The sequence below is a fragment of the Calonectris borealis genome, chromosome 1 (assembly GCF_964195595.1).
Source record: "Calonectris borealis chromosome 1, bCalBor7.hap1.2, whole genome shotgun sequence".
Lineage (NCBI taxonomy): Eukaryota > Metazoa > Chordata > Aves > Procellariiformes > Procellariidae > Calonectris > Calonectris borealis.
The window spans coordinates 87,886,821-87,903,247 of NC_134312.1; the positions used below are offsets into that span (position 1 = coordinate 87,886,821).

Genomic DNA, 16,427 nt, shown 5'->3' on the forward strand with positions numbered 1-16,427 from the left:
AGATTTACTCAATTATAACAAAAATTTACATCAGTACAAGTAGACCAGAAAGGGAAGTGAATAAGTAATGGCACATAAGGCAGAACTTAAAAATTGTTGCTAAGGTATTTTAGAGATTTTTGCTTTTTTTCTATAACTGCTTTCCTGGGTTTAAATCTAGTTGTTGTATGTTTTAATCAAATTCCCAAGTGTGAAAATGCTTCTGAGTCTTTCTCATTGGAAATGCTTATACTAGTCTACAGAAGCGCAAATTCATTGTAAGACTCTCAATGCAGATCTGTGCTCATGGTCTTCCATCATTCATCCTTTATAGGTAGATGGATAACTCCTTTGTCTGATAGTCATAGATTATGGGCTGTATGAATAACGAGGCTTCATTTTCACATGACAATATAATATTCTAATTGTAAAATTTATTTGTAATCCCCAAAAGACTACTTCTTTTAAATGCTTCCTAGGGCTGAACTTGTGAGTCTTTTCTGGTCTCATGTTTCTCACTGCTTCCACCTGCTGGTCTGTACTGGGGTCGTGCAAAACTCACTTGCTGGCCAAGCAGTTTCTGGTCATCTTCAAGATCTGAGTGGCCATTGGATTACTGCAGCTCCTCCACTTTCCTTCTACAGCTCCAGCAGTCTTTGGAAACACAGCTCAAAGCCAGTTTCAGAGATGAGAATAAACATTAAAGATAACAAGACACCAATGAAATATTTTGAGTACAGCCAAAGGAGATAAAGGAAGAGCAAAGGAAGAGACGAAGCAAGAGCTTGGAGAAACTGCAGGTGAAAACCAGTTTTGCTCCAGAGGCAAGAGGCCCAGAAAAAGTACTTGGAGCAAGAGATCTGTTGAGAAGCATGAATCTGTTCATCAAGTGGAAGATGGTTAAGGCAGGTTCAGAATATTTAGCTGAGCTCATCCCTATTCTTCCCTCAGCGCAGTTACAATCACGTAGATGAGTCCAAGTATTTTCAAATTGTGTCTTAGTCTTGGTTAGGTTTTGCCTTGTAGACTGTTTTGTTATAACCAACATTATATTATTCTGGAGACAGGTTCCACATTTGTCATACTTGTATTCCAGAATGCATTGCCGCTCTCTCTAAAACATCAAACATTGAGTCACATCATCATGTCTCCTGCCCAAACTATGCATGTTTCTAAAAGAAACAGATTTAGTAACCTGCTCTTTACCAGTGTGTGTACTACAAATGCTTACTGATCTACCACCAGTTCCTGTCAGAAGTTATGGCTGGATGATCCAGGCTGAGATTGGGTCCTCTGTACTAGGTTAAAGAATTTACAAATGTAAATTTTTCAGGCCGGGATCGGTCTCTTAAGCACACTGCAAAGCATGTCTTTGAAGTGCATTTTGTTCAGTTTTCTCCATTTGCCTTCATATCTTGGTCCCCATTAATGCTTTCAAACCAAACCCACCCTTCCTCCTCCCTTGCCTCCAATTTTCTCTGTGTGCAGGGTAGGATTTTATTTTATCCTTCTGTCAACCTGGATGGAAGTTGTGTAAATCAAGCAGCCCGTGTGCTTAACTGCCTCTGTTGTTACAGAGTGCCTTTTTTTGCTTGCTTCCTCAGTAAAGAGTTTCTTTATCCAACATAGCGGTAAAATACTTTTGAACTCTTCGTAAATGGTTTTGCATACCGCTCCCTCCCACAATTACAGATTTTCTTTCCCCCACCATCATACTAACACAGAAGCTTGGGAAGCTTTTTGTTTCTGAGTTCTGAGTTTTGTTTGAGTTCTAAATGGTTTTACTTTTCTACATTAAACCTGGTGTAACCTGGTGTTTGATGACCGAGTTCTTGGTGGTCTCCCTTGTTTGCTTCTTTGAATGGATGAGTACATCTGTACCCAAATGGATTTGGGTTAGTTCACCGATATGTTAGAGGTCTGCTTCTGTCATTTTAAGAACTCTTTAGAGGTGATCCAGGATACATTGCAGAACGACCTGGCTTTTAAGTATTCTGCATTACTTAAGTTTCTTTAGCACTGCCAGGCCAGATCTCTCTCTGCCTTTTATCAATGGGAATTTGCGCAGAGGGCTGGATTGTGTGTGTATGCAGAACTTTATACTGTACTTTATCTATTTCACCATTGGCAGCTTCTTTTTGGCTTTGTTATCTAGATTTTTGGACAAAACTTGGGCATTTTAGTGCAGGTGGTGTGCTTTGACCAAGGCCTGTTTTGTCACATCTCTCCAAATCCAGTGTCTGTGGGGAAAAACCAGGAAGTTGAATCTTATATTCCCTCAGTGATCATAAATCCCTGTGACAGGGCTTCTATCTCTTTCTTAATAAAAAAAGGCTAATTCACCCTAATACTGTTAGCACTAGAGACAACATCCATCTCAATTGTATCGGGCCAGCCAAATTGGATGATGGTATGCTGGGGGGTTGGCTGAAGTATTACAGAAATAAGCATGCAAGATATTCAGGGTAAATACAGACTAAAATCCTTTTTAGGCTAATTATTTGAAAGCAATAAGAGCCACCACTTCACAATAGGCATGTAAAGCCAATTACAAATCTAAGCTGTGTGAAAGAAGGGTTCAACTATTTGTTGGGGACTTCCGTATCTGACTAAGTAGGATTGCACCACGGAGGCTGCAGGGTTTGTTCAGTTTCTACATACAGTAAAAATAATATACAAGACCTCAAGTTCGGGCTAACTTCAGGCAAATTGAGGATTGACAGTAAGATGGAGTGGAAAGACCTGTAGTTCTCTACTTAGTGAAGCAAAGTAGACAGAAAAGAGCCAGGCATAGGTTGGAGGTGAAAGAAACGTGGGTTCACAGTTCATGGGTTGGAAGCTGTGAGTACCACAGAGAGATGCTTTGGGGAGGCAAGCTGGTGAAGAAACTGGCACAGTTTTTATGAGCGTGTTGTTGGCATAGTCGAGAAGAGTCACACGTGAACCACAAAAACACCCTCAGAGGAACTGAGGGAGCTGGGGTCTGATCTAGAGGCACCTCCAATTTTAGTTCCAAAGAACTTAGATCAACTCTGACCTCCCTGTGTGTCACAGGCTCTGAAATTTCATTTTGCATCATTTTTGAGCCGAGACACGTGTATTTGGAAAGAGTACATTATTGCATATTCTTCTGTTCTACTCTTGATTTGAATAAGGGGAACTGGAAAATCCACTTCTTTTGGTAGTTTGTTCCATTATTTAATTACTTATCCTGTTAAAAATACATGCTTTATTTCCCATTTGAATTTGTTTAGTTTCAGCTGACAATCACTGGATTTTTCTATGACTTCCTATACCATATTAAAATGTCTTTTATTCCCCCATGTTTTCTTTCCAAAGAGTTTTCATAGATTGTAATAAGCTTACTACTGAGTCTACTTAAGATGCTAAACAAATTGTATTGTCTCCCACTGTAAAGCGTTTTCTCCAAATGTCTGCACCCACATCAGTTCATCATCCTTCTTTAAAAGTGAATTCTAGAATTGCATATTCCAATTTTGTCTTTATGCACAGCCCTGTGCAAAAGTAAAATTATATCCCTGCCACTGTTTACTGTCCCTGTGTGTGCACCTGCCACAACATCCTAGCAGGAGCTCATACTGGATTGTCTCATGTGGCCACTGAATTCTTTTAAGTGTCTCTACTTTCCAGGCTAATCTGGTTCTGCAGTTACACAACCTTCATGTCTAGATTTAGGATTATGTGCCTGGTTATATGAAACTCATTTAGTTTAGACCCCAGTTACTGCCAGATTACACTGACTGCTGTTATTTACCTATATCATTTTTGCCAGCAGCAGTGATTGATAAAACTTCAGACCGCTCCTTATGGGTTTCTGTGAGAAGCAGCTCTATTTGTTGATGATTTTACATTGCCAGCTCGTTTTTAGAGCATTGTCAGTCAGTTTTAAATTAAGATAGTGATATTGATATGGTATAGTGCTGCTTTGTCTTATCATAAAGTCTTATGGTACTATGTCAATTGCTTTAGAAACTTTTAAGTTTATTACACTTCTGCAGTTACCTTTATTTGTCAACTTGTAGACCTCCAAGAATGAAATCGAGCTTGTGACCAAGATAGTTTTCTATATTGGTGTCAATTATCCTCTTACTATTCTATATTTTTTACGTGTGTTTCTGTAATTGTTTGGGACTAACATCAGGTATACTATGTTAAAATTATTCAGCCTGCCAATGCCTCATAATAGTAGCATTACGTTGATACCCTTCCAGTCATCTAGGACCTCCCTGTATTCTAGGGTGCAAAAAATTTAGCATCATTTTATCAAGGAAACTGGTTGTCAGCTCTTGAGTGAGAGAGTATCCATCCAGGTGGCAAATCAGATGCCTCTACAGCAAGTACTCCGAGATCTGTGTGAAGGCAGAACACTGCAAATTCCAAGTGCCTTTTAAGCAGCTTGTCGACAGCACCAAACTTTTCAGACAGCGTCCTGAAGTTCTGTACACCTCTGAATCAAGGACAATTTGTTTATCCATATTTGGATGAATAGCTGTATAGCAATCTGTCAGAGGAATTTTTCTGCTACAGTTCATTACTGCCTGCAATGTCTAGATCTCTGATCAACTAGGATAAATCCTCTGCCTGTCCTGAACTCCAGTCTAGCCAGAGTGTCTCCCCAAGGAGAAATTTCTGAAGATACAAGACTACTTGGTAATTGTAAGGAAAAAAAAAATCAATATCAATCACACATTTTCTTTCTTCAGGCTTCTAGGCCTGCTAGCTTCACCAGTGTTGCACTTCGTTATCCAAGCATGAGACCGCTGCAGCACAAAGCAGGATCTCAGTGCTATCTATTACCTACAGCCTCCAGAATACATGAGTTTTGTCTCTTATGCTGACTTGGGGATTTAATTCTTGAGGAGGAAGGAGTCAGTGTCCTAACAGTGGTACCGTTTGTTCCTTCTTTTCATTTTGCCACAATCACTAGCAAGTTTCTCCTGCCCGAGCTGTGTTAGGATTCCTGAATCGTTGACCAGAGGAACACCTGCAAGGTCAGACTCTACATGCTAGAAATTCTGGCAGGTTTGTAACCATTGGAGCTTCCCCCCCTATCTTGCCACGCTCCAGAGCAGAGACAAGGCCGTGTTCTGCAGTATTATGGAAAAGGGGATAGTGGCAAGAGGAGGCACTTCATTCCCTGCCTAGAAAGCAAAAGTGCTTTGGCTGTTGTTTATTCACGTAACACCTGCCTAGCGGCTGTAGGACTTGTGGGGAGGAACGTGCAAACGGTTCCATAAACAGCATATGCATTATTTCTTCAGAAGTCAGCCAAGCAATTAATTTTTTTCTTTTCCTTTTTTTTTGTTGTTTGGCTGCCATGTGATAGCTAGCATCATTTGTGGTGTGCAAGAGCATGCAGACGACGAGATTGTCATGCGTGTGATGCTCTTGGGCTAGATGTGTCACATAAACCTTTATCTCCAGATTGTAGAGAAAACCTGGTGAACCCAAATCCCAACATGTGAATAGTCTCAATGTAGCCCTAGCCTGCACCAGTAACTAGATCTGAAAAGAATTCATCCAGACACTTTCTCCTTTTAGGCTCAAGTCCCAATAAAAAAGGGAGCGTTTCCATCCGAACTTGGAGAAAGCTCCACTTGACATAAGGAATTACAGCGAGAACTAGATTTTGCAAAGAAAGACTGTGCCTTTCTTGGCATAAGCTCAGGCTCTAGAGCCACAGCCGTTCCAGTAACATCCTTTTGCCAGTCCCTCCTCTTGCTTCTTTAAAAATCTTGGTCTTCAGAAATTTGAAAGAATTTTGTACAGTCTGGATTATTCTTTGGTCCACGAACAACCTCACATTTCCACAGGGTAAGAGTGTGTACTAGGAGGAGGTTAGCTGTAGTACCTGATGTGCTGTGACTTACTGTCCTAGGTACCTTGCTCATTTGCCTTTTCACATTTCCTCCCGATTTCAGTGATGGCATCTGTCAGCATTTTTCATGCATGTGTCCAGTGGAAAATTCTCCTTTGTTTCCCAGTATTGGCTATAGTAAGGACCTTGAAGAGTTAATTTTGATTTAATTTGTTTTCTCTGCATAAAAAGGGACATCATTCAAAACTTATTTGCTCCCCTGCCTTGACTCCCCTCAGCTTCTGTTGAATATAAGTAGCAAAAATCAGAAGTAACGAAAATCTGGGCCTAAAGCACCATGCGGAGAGAAACTTCATGCAGGCTAACGGGCTGAATCATAGATTACTGAACTACAGGTAGCTACGTTCAGTAGTTGGTAATGACAGACATCCTGAGCCAAACATTTTCCTTCATCACTGTGCCTTTTCTGTCCCTGCATGAATCTGTTAAAAAAGTTGGTGTCTGCTGAGGAAGCACTGCCAAAGCAGCGGGGAAGTACAAATAACCTGTGAATCATTTCAGAGTCGTTTCTTTGGGGCCGGTTTTAATGGCTGATATCCTTGTGTGCTGTTAGGTCGTGCATGTGAGCGGAATAATGAAAGCATAGGCGAAAGGTGCTCTGAGCTACTAACGCTTTCTTTCCAGTCTCCTCCTCTTCCATTGTGCTTTTTGCAGTACTGTGTTGGAGCTGACTAGCTGGGTGATTTGTGAATCACGGATCCATTGGCCCCTTTCTGCATGGAATGTTTATGGATTTAAACTTCATGCTTTAAAGATAAAGAGCTCTTCTGCAGTCCAGCACACAAGCTGACTTGAGTTTCAACTGTATAAAGGGGAAACAGAGAAGAGCACATGTAGGAGATGGAAATGTGGGGAGAAAGCAGCAGCTAGAAGAGTTTATAAGATGAAATCAACAGTCCCTAAAGATGAGTACAGTATTTTATTCCTACTTTCAGTAAGTCCCTATGACTAGCTACTAGTCACAGAGTTCCTGTAACTCTTCAAACTCTTCCAGCTGCAAAATTCAGGGACGTTTGTCATCTTCCTCTGCACCTCATAGCATGTGTTGCGTTGATTGACTGATGGATGTTCTACTCAGTGTTACCTCTGAGGAGCCATACCAGCTCAAAGCAAAAGTCTACTGAGTCCATGTCCTCTCATCAATATCAGTCAACAGTAAATACCCAGGAAAGCATCTAGCAGTTTGCCAAATGTGGTGGTGTTAGTAGCCCTGGAGAGATTTTACTTCTGTATGTGTCCAGTCCCTTTTTATTTTTTTTTTGGGCAGTGTCAACTGTTAACATCCACAGCATCCTCTGATAAGGAGATTCACAACAGAATAATGCAGCACAGAAAGAGCTACCTCCTTTGTTGATCAAGCCTGATCCTTTAATGTTTCCAAATTTTGCTCTACAATTAAATTCGCCTTTTCTTTTCCCTTCCTCTTTGCAGGCAATTGACAAGTATTGTCGAGTCAGTGGTGGCTTTTCTGGTGTCAAGGATGTCTATTCCTCATCTCCTACATATGATGACGTACAGCAGAGCTTTTTCCTTGCTGAAACTTTGAAGTAAGTTCTCTTCACTCTTGCGTCTTCCTGTAAAAGCTAGCATCTAAATTCTAGAAGAATGTGGTGGCTCAACAAATAATCTCTTGTCTTGTCAGGGTGGTTTATGGTTTGGGCTTTCTTTTTTACCCGGCTTTAGGGTCCCAGATCAGCCCATTTTACCAAAAGAAAATACAGGCGGAATTTCCCATACAAGAAGCTTATGCTGAGAGAGCTTTAGTTTTTAAGACTTCTGTGTGATTTCTGGCATCACAGCAGAGGAGAGGTTATCTCCTTTTAAAAAATTCCCTTTGCAAAAGACATTTTTTTTTTAGATACACTGACTTGACATGTCTTACACAAGTATGTGCCATGCTCTGATATTGTAGAACCTGTTTCTCCTATGTGTGTCACTGGAAGGCAGTAAATGCATGGAACAAAAGCCCTTTGTGCCCTTGGATGATTTTTCTCTATTTATCCCACAACATATTTTTCTAGAATGCTTTTTCGTGTAAGCAAGAATATCAGGCATATTTTATAATCTCTTACATGCTTAAATATTTTCAGTTCAGTCAAATCAGGAGGACACCTGTAGTCCACCCTGCAGAAGCTAATGCACTCTGTTGCATATTTGGTTCAAGTAATATGTTCAAAATCATTGGTCTTCCACCATGTTTCTTTTTAATTAATAACAAAAAATGCTATACTAGAATATGCCGTAACCTCTAACTTATGGAGATGACGCATACAATAAGAAAAACTAGTATAGAAATAGGAATATGTTACGGGGATTTTATTAAGAGATCCATTTTTAAAACTGAGCTAGCGTGTCATGGCTGCCCATCTCCATCATCATTGACACAAACCAGCTATCAAGAGCACTCTTTTGTCACACGGTTGTGATCGCTCTCGGGTTTGGCCTATGAAGCAATGTCTTCTAATGTGTGACAATTTTCTTGATACTCAAGTTACATCAGCAAATTTGGTAATATAGTTCTGGCATTGAAATCTACCAAGATTCCTGTATTGGTTACCTCCCTGAAATCCTGTGAATTGTCTACTTTTGGAATAAAAGTCTCCGAGTTGGCTATATTCCCTACCTTTTTTTTTTTCCTCCTGCATAACCATTTGGAGAATGTTTTAGTTGGTTAAATCCATAGACAGAAGCCACTGCTGGCAGTGTGAATGAGGCCAGAGCTGCTATTAGGAGACGTAGTTGTTGCCTCTGCTTACATATCCATGCCATGTTCTGCCAACGTGTGATGCAACGGATGATGCATATGTTGTTGCAGAAACCTGTCAGTAACAAAGACTCATTAAGATGTCCTTTCTGTCTTTACAACCCAGTGATATGACGAAAAAACGGTTGTGACCATTTGGTAGTCTAGCATGGCATGCAGGCTTTGCAGAATAAACAGGGTTTCTGTACAGCAGCAGAGTTTACAGTATCAGCAATATAAAATCTTCAGGTTTTAGCTGTAGCTGATGTATGTGAAGATTGATTTTGTGTATTGGGAGCTCAAAATGTAGCAGGGAGAAAGCAGGTCCTCAGAGGCAGCACTGGTGCCTACTTCAGGCACCGCAAGATGTTTCACTGGCAATAACAGGCTCTGAGTTCATGGTGTAAGGGGAGAGTCTGGCTATTCTATCCTTCCGCTGGCTCCTTTCCAAATTCCTCTACATAGTAACAATACTTTGTTTCCCCATGTTATCATTATAAAAAGAAAGTCAGCTACTGGTACCTCCTCTGTTGTCTTCATTAATTTTATTTCACTTACTCCTTCAAGTTCATTTTCCGGAGACTAAAAGCTATATTCCCAAAGAGAGAGGCAGCAGTTTCAAACAGGTCCAGTCAGAGAAGCAATACCTCCCCAGGAGCTGATCTTATATGATTGATCTGCCTATAAAAGCCAAATCAGAGAATGAAATCTGCTCCTAAGGGACTTCTGTGGTGACAAGGCTGACCTTTGAAGTATCGCCAGAATCCTGTCTGCATCTTAAATAATCACAAGGAGATCTGAAAATTCACTGATGCATCACTCAGTAACTGGATGTGCTATATAGTGCAAGCACTATACAGTACTATAGTGCAAGCATTGCAAAAGAAGACAGTTCTAGGAAGGAACTCGGAAACTTTTATTGGCTTTTGGTTTGGATCATTTCCTGCTTGTGGGACAAAACGTTTTGCTGGAGAGCTGGATATTAGTTGTTTGACGTTGATGCGATTGGCATAGCCAAACCAGAAACTGGTATCACCTTGAGATAAAATACAGAACATAAGGTCAGGATAGCTCCAATGGCTATGAAAATAAAGACAGAAGTATTGGGTGTGATGCCATGAGGAAAATCAAGATGTCCCTCAGAAGAGGGGCATAAAATGTGTGTTACAGAATGCCTGCTGTGATCTTTTCTGCTATTGATGATAACTTCTGCATCTTCATTCCCCTCAAATTCAAAATTGATACCTCTCCCAAACATGCATTGTTGCTGCTCGGATACTTTGGCTCTTCAAAGATACCTGGCAAATTATGAGAGTTTGGGCAGTCTGAGTGGCAAGAAGGTAGCTGTTGAGTGGGAAGGAGCAAGACATAGAAATAGGTTGCTTAAGTTATTCAAAAGAAAAGCATGAATCAAATGAGGAAGGTGAATTTGAGTAAGATGAAACATTGCTGCTGTGGTGAAAAAGAGTTTGGAGAGCTGCAGAGGGAGAAAGCAAGGTAGAAGCAAGGAGAAAGGGAAAGGCATGATGCTTTCAAGACGAATGAAAAATGTAGAAAAAGAGACTAGACATGTGGGACAAAACTGAATCATCTCAGCAAGAAATTTTTATCTGTAAACAGTTAATTGGTGAGGAAGGGAAGAAAAAGTAGAGCTTCACTGACTGGGTTGTGCTGTGGATACATCTGGCGAATAAAGGCAATGGGAGAATGATCAGGCAGTGACACATGACTGTCGATAGTAGACACTACCAGTGTCAGACTGAGAGAGAGCGAAGTAACAGCAGCCTCAGCAGTGCGAAGGCAGAACAACGTGTGTGCGCATTCTGGATGTGACAGAGCCCACTAATGAGAACGACACCCCTTCCTTGTCACGTGCTGCAAGACCTGTCATTTTCTGGATGTCAGGAAAGCAAGCTGTAGCAGGAGCTGAGAGGTCCTGTACACCCGTGATGTTATGCTTGCACTTGCACAGTCAGGTTTTCTGGAACAAGGGAAATGCCTTCTGAATTTTAGCAATTGAGTTTGGAAGCCTTGACAAAGAACCCCTGCCACCAATATCTCCTACAAAATAGAGCACAGCCATGTTCAAAAGTGTGTGTTAAGAAAAAAGAACTGAGAAATACTCTTCTTCACGTATGTCCAGAAACCTTAATTTTGTTACACACTTCATTTGCTCTGCATCACTTTATAATGTGCAACATTTATGAATCCCCTCTGCACAATATATTGGCCCATTTCCTCCCACCAGAAGCTGAACCAGCTTCCAGCACGGTGATGATAAGTCAGATATCTGGCATGGCTTAGTGGCTTCTCTTGTGCTTCCTCGAAATCTTTGATTTGGATTAAAGAGGATTAGTCATTTCCAAGTGGGTTTACTCCATTAAGAAGAATTTTTTGCCAGCTTCTCTGCTCCCCTGTCCCCAAATCCTTGTGCTTGGTGTCTTGAAGTTTGTTTTACATTGCAAGTCTTTGAAAGGAGTCTTGAAAAACGAAAGTTACTTGGAAAGATTAAAATGCTGTCTTTATAACAACTTTTCATTGAAGGGCTTGATCATGATAAAAATAACTCTTCAGATCATTATAACAGGGAAGGTTGTGTGGTTGCTATACAAAGATTGAAAGCAAGTAACTTGTTTATAACTTTAGCTGCTGACTGGTGGGGCCTGAAGCTGCTGTGTTGCCCCTGCCTGTCTGTTGCTCTGCTTTAATACCCACCATTTTTCCTCTCTGTCTTGATATCTAGGTATTTGTACCTGCTTTTCTCCAATGATGACCTTCTACCATTAGACAACTGGGTTTTTAACACAGAAGCTCATCCTCTGCCTGTTTTACATTTAGCCAATACCACACTGTCAGGAAATCCTGCATATCGATAAAAACAGCTCTGTGAAGAGGAAGAGAGACTGTTTTCAGCTCTGTTTTGTTTACATGGACCACTTGAGACTTTAAGCAGGAGAGGAGACAGACACTTCATAAAACTAGACCTCTGAGTCAAGCAAGTACTGGCGTGAGAAACGAAGCTCTTCAACATATAGATAAGTTAAAAGTTCTGTTTTATACATGACCAAAACACGTTAGTGTGGTAATTGCAGGACAGAGACTTCACACGCTTTGAACCCTAGCAAGACATGGAATCTACTGTTTAATATAAATGCAGCAGCATAAGGAAGAAGAGGCTTTCCCGTCCAGGGAGAGGAACTTGCTGCTGCTGCTGTTGGCTGTTGCAAGGAACAACACACCAGTCACCTCTTCAGATCGGGTGGGTTCCAAATACCTAGGTGTTTTTTTTTTTTTGTGTTTGATGATGGCATGAACAAAGCAACAACAAAAAGCAACATCACTGCACCAGCAGCATCAGGATTTGAATTTTTTTCTGTACCTGTCTGAATTTTCTAAGGAGCATCTGTTTGTCCAGACTGGCAGCCATTCTCAGGGCCTCTAAGCTGTTAAAACTAAACTCTAAACTATAAAAACTATTGCCTCCTCATTTTCCCTTTTCAAAAGAATGCTGAAAGATCTCTGTTGCATGCTTACATCCAAAAAAACAATTACTAAGCATTTGGTTTGTAGTTCACTGTCAGCAACGTGGGCTTAGTTCATTTGGCAAGCTACAGTCACAGAGTCTGGAGGATATCGCAGGGGTAGGAAGGAGCCTAAGTTTCCCTTCCTCACAAATCCCGTCACATGGAAAAAAACATTCTCTTATTAGTCCTCGTTCTTTTAGCTAAATAAACAGAGATGACAACGTGAGAAAAACAGTGTCTCATGATTTATATAACAGGATACAGTATTATATGGCACTTAAAAATGCTCTCCTTGAGCTAAGCAGCAGGAGTTTGTTGCTTTATATTTTTTCCCGATTTTTTCAATCGGGATTTTTCCTGAAAGTTAAATTTCATTCTTTGGATACTATTCATGGAACCTTCTTTGCAGGTATGTGTATGACAGAAGCCCAAAACTGCCTTTGATTTAGTTTACAAAACTCCTTTTCTTCTCAGTGCTCCAGTACAAAGCCAACATGATCTTCTTTGGAAACAACATAACATCTCTTACATATGAGTGGAAAAAGAAACTGAAGAGTCTCTTCTTCCATTAGTTTATGAGAAATAAGATGCTGTTACCTGCATGGATTTTTTTCCAAGTACTCCTAGGCTGTGCTGGACAGTATTACTTAAATGGAGTCTGCTTCAGTCTTCACTTATTTGCTAAAAGAAGTTTTGTCTTTTCAAGTATATCTCAATCTCTTTTTTTTTACCGTTGTTCTAGAATCCTTACAACTCAAATTATTCTTTTTAGCTTTATAGCTCTCAAATCCTTTTGCTATGTGACTGGCCCCTTTGCTGAAAAAGAGCTGTGAGGTGCTCCTTTCCCTCCTAATTAGTGGAGAGGTTGAGTCTTTAAAAAATCTTCATTGTGTTTTCATACTACAGTGAGTGGAAGAACTCTTCAGGAACTACAGCAGTACAGCACCAAATCTAAAGGGAGTGAGTGCTATTTCTCTCCCTCAAAAAATGTTTATATATGAAGTTTTATATATAAAAGCTTTTCTCTCTATCATATTATAATATATCTGACTGTACATTATAGTAGAATTTCCCCCATAAAATTTTTCTTCACTCGTCTTTGACACTAACTTAGACACAGAAATCATCACATGATCTACGAAAAAATGCTATCAGTTGTTTTTTTCCAGACAGTTACTTTAGTTTAAGAGGAGGAAGACATAGATCTTGGAAAAAACTCCAATCTCAACGTTTTTACCTTAATACCAGTTACTTAGTTACTGTAATTTGCATCAGTATCTTAAAAATAATTTGAGAACTGATAAAGTAATTGATATAGTAAATAATACTGATTCAAGTAATTGTTTATTTAAAATTAGAAGTAGCTTAACAAATGGACTCTTCTTACTGGTCCCACATTAATTTATTTTTCTAATTAGTATTCAGTGACTTACTGAAGAGCTAGACATTTTCCAAAGTTCAGATATGTTGTGTTTTCAAATAGAGTTTTTTCCATCCCATGAGAACTATTATTGGTTTAAAACTGCCCTCGATTGCCTTGTTGTCCTAAATCTCTCTGGGTACAAAGGAGAAAGAGGAAAAGCAAACTTTTCTGTTTAAAAAAAAAAAAAAGAAAAAGGCACTTTCCACCCCATACACCCATCCCCATACACCTCCTGATAAATGCAGATGTAGAATGGCTGCCAGTCTGTTCAGAGAAAGGTCAAGGACAGAATTCTAGAGTCCCAGAAACGGCAAACTTCTTATCATTGTTTGCTGCTCTTCCACCCCCCTCTTGTGAATTAAAAAGCGACCCTTCAAATTAATTCCTCCATGAATCCCAATGGGTTAACTCACTGCCACAAGAATGCTTGAATTGAGGACCTAAGCCATTTCACGTTATGGGATGGTATTTTTCTCAAAGCAGATGTACAGTACTGCTATTTCTTCTTTGTGTAGACAAGCAGCAGGTACCAAATAAAGGACACTTGTTTCTCGTTTTCCAGTTACCCCAACGGCTGTCAGTTTCTACTCTATCACTCTTTAAAATACAAACTATCCTTTTCCTCCAGAAGCTACTGATGTGCATAGTCTAACAAAAATAATGCATTTTATGGACTAATTGCTGTGTCATTCATGAATCTCTCCATCCTGAGATTTCCTAGAGCAAGCTGAGTTTGGAGGTAATGGGTTCTGAGCAAGGTGGGTGCATAATAACCAAGCACCACGGATATTGAAACTTCTGACTGAAGTGATGTGCCCTCGTTCCGAGTCCTTCACAGAGAAGTAGGTTCTGATCTGCGGAATGGCGTTATGTGCAACCCAAAGTTCAGACTGTTTTCCCTCTGGGTACATAAGGTACAGTAGAATATTGCCATTTTCATTCTGTTGCTGCTGTCTTACATACTTTCATGAAGATAGAGTGTAAATTTAAGCACAAAATGACTTTTTAGTCCTAGTTGTTTCTGAGTCTTGCACTGTATTCTCTAACAAAACAATCCTCGTTTTCTTTAGGTAGCTGTCCCATATTAGCAATTTCTGCAATACCCTCTCCTCTTACAGGATGAAATAAAGAACAGAAAATCATGTATGTTTTTGGCACACTGGATTTGGGCAAGAGCCTGGAAATCCCAGAATTGTCTATTTCCTGTTTGCATGCAGTCAAAACAAGAATGTTCAGTTCTTTTCCTAATCCAAGCCTCAAGCTTGCCTGTTGGTCAGGATCTGCTAGCAGTACATTTTTTTCTAACACTTACAGCTTGACTTTTCAGAGAAGCCAGATTTCTGCAGCTTCCATTGACCACCCTGGAGCTGTGCGTGTCCTGCAGTCAAGAAATCAACTTCTTAGCTTTGTCCTCTAAATAAAAACAAACCCCTTGAATGATATTCTGGGTGTTCATTTTGCTGCACAATATGGTCCTTAAAACTGAATGCTTAAGAAAAGTATGGCAAATACCAAGTACGCTGGAGCAAAGGGAAAAGGAGGTCGTTCCCTGTGCCAGTCACACCTCTGAGGCTCCTTTAGCTCCCTACTGCAAATTTGTGGGTCATTGTCTTCTACCTCCCAATCACTAACATATTCTCACCCAGTATTTTACAAGATTTGAATGTTGAGTATCCAGGTTCTGAAAAGTGAAAATAATTGCACACTCCCTGTAATACCATCCTTTAAGGTTAAAGGTCTACCCTCTGCTGACTTACAGCTAAGCAAAGCCCTGCCGGGCTGTCTTTTATGATCCCCTCTTCTATCCCTCAGGAAATGATATTACAAACCTTCATAATGTGACTCTCCCTAGTTTGAATGGAGAAGCGGTTAACAGCATTAACATTGAAAGCATCAACAATGTAATCTGGCATCCACAGAAAATGGTGAGGCAGTTTACATCTCAGGGCAGTAGTAACAGGCTTTTAGCAAATTCAGCCTGTTATGTACATTAATAAGTCTAGTCCGTGTTTTTAAGGGGACAATTAAGAAACAGGCTTCTTGTTACCAGAGAAAAATGAAAGCAAGCTCTTGATCCACACTGTACTTCGGGAATCTGTTCACCCTGATAAGACATCCCTCTTTCACTCCTTGAATTGTGAGAAGCAGTCTTCTGACTCAAGAGTTTGAGTTGCCATACAAAGAGGAAACCCGAGCTCTTTTGCAAGTTATGTGCATACAACTGTAGCAGGGAGATAAGCACTAGCTGCTTCGGCTGTCAGCCCCTTCTAAAAAACTACTCTGTAATTGCTCAGAAGAGTTGGAAACCACCGAAGTCGAAGGAGACAGCCCGACTTGTTACCGTGAATTGTTGCCTTTAATACTAATCGCTTGGTGGAAGTTGGATTTGCATTCTGCCTTTATTCTTGCTTTGTCTAAAACTGACAGGTTATTTTTCCTCCAAAATAATAAAAGGGCAAAAGTCTATCTTCTGATGTGGAAACCTTCTGCCTCTGACCTGGAATCCTGCATATGTACTTTTTACAGATTAAAAATAATATTGTATATAAAAAAGATTGAATAAAGAATGTCTTTAAGTGAAAAAGGTGTGGTTTGTGTCCTTTGCCTCCAATAGCAACCTCCTGTAGCATTGAACTATGAAGCTGATCCTATTTCATAGGCTTGGTGGTGCTGCAGCTTTTCTTTCCCCTGCAGCTCTACTAGGGACTTTGTCAACTTAATCATGTATCAAGACCCCCTATTGCAAAATTAAACCCCTGTACCCCTTGCTTGCTTTTAACAGGTCGCTGTAGTGCTCAAATTTTTCTTAAGGTGTAGTTAAATGTACAACAGTTTGAGGCTGTTTCTGTGTGCCATTGT

At 40.2% G+C, this 16,427-nt stretch overlaps 1 protein-coding gene across 7 annotated transcripts in view; it reads left to right on the forward strand.

Moving 5' to 3' along the window:
• MAN1A2 (mannosidase alpha class 1A member 2) overlaps nucleotides 1–15,010 on the forward strand; it is a 151,071-nt gene extending 136,061 nt beyond the window's left edge. For 3 of the 7 annotated variants that reach the window (XM_075165734.1, XM_075165780.1, XM_075165771.1), the window contains 2 exons: nucleotides 7,310–7,425; nucleotides 11,365–15,010. In XM_075165734.1, the coding sequence (XP_075021835.1) occupies nucleotides 7,310–7,425; nucleotides 11,365–11,497 (249 nt within the window). In that variant the 3' untranslated portion in view covers nucleotides 11,498–15,010. Of the gene's footprint in view, nucleotides 1–6,532; nucleotides 7,286–7,309; nucleotides 7,426–11,364 lie in introns of those variants that run through there. The other 4 variants (XR_012676183.1, XR_012676184.1, XM_075165752.1 and 1 more) reach the window with 4 other exon arrangements.
• The last annotated feature ends 1,417 nt before the right edge of the window (nucleotides 15,011–16,427 follow it).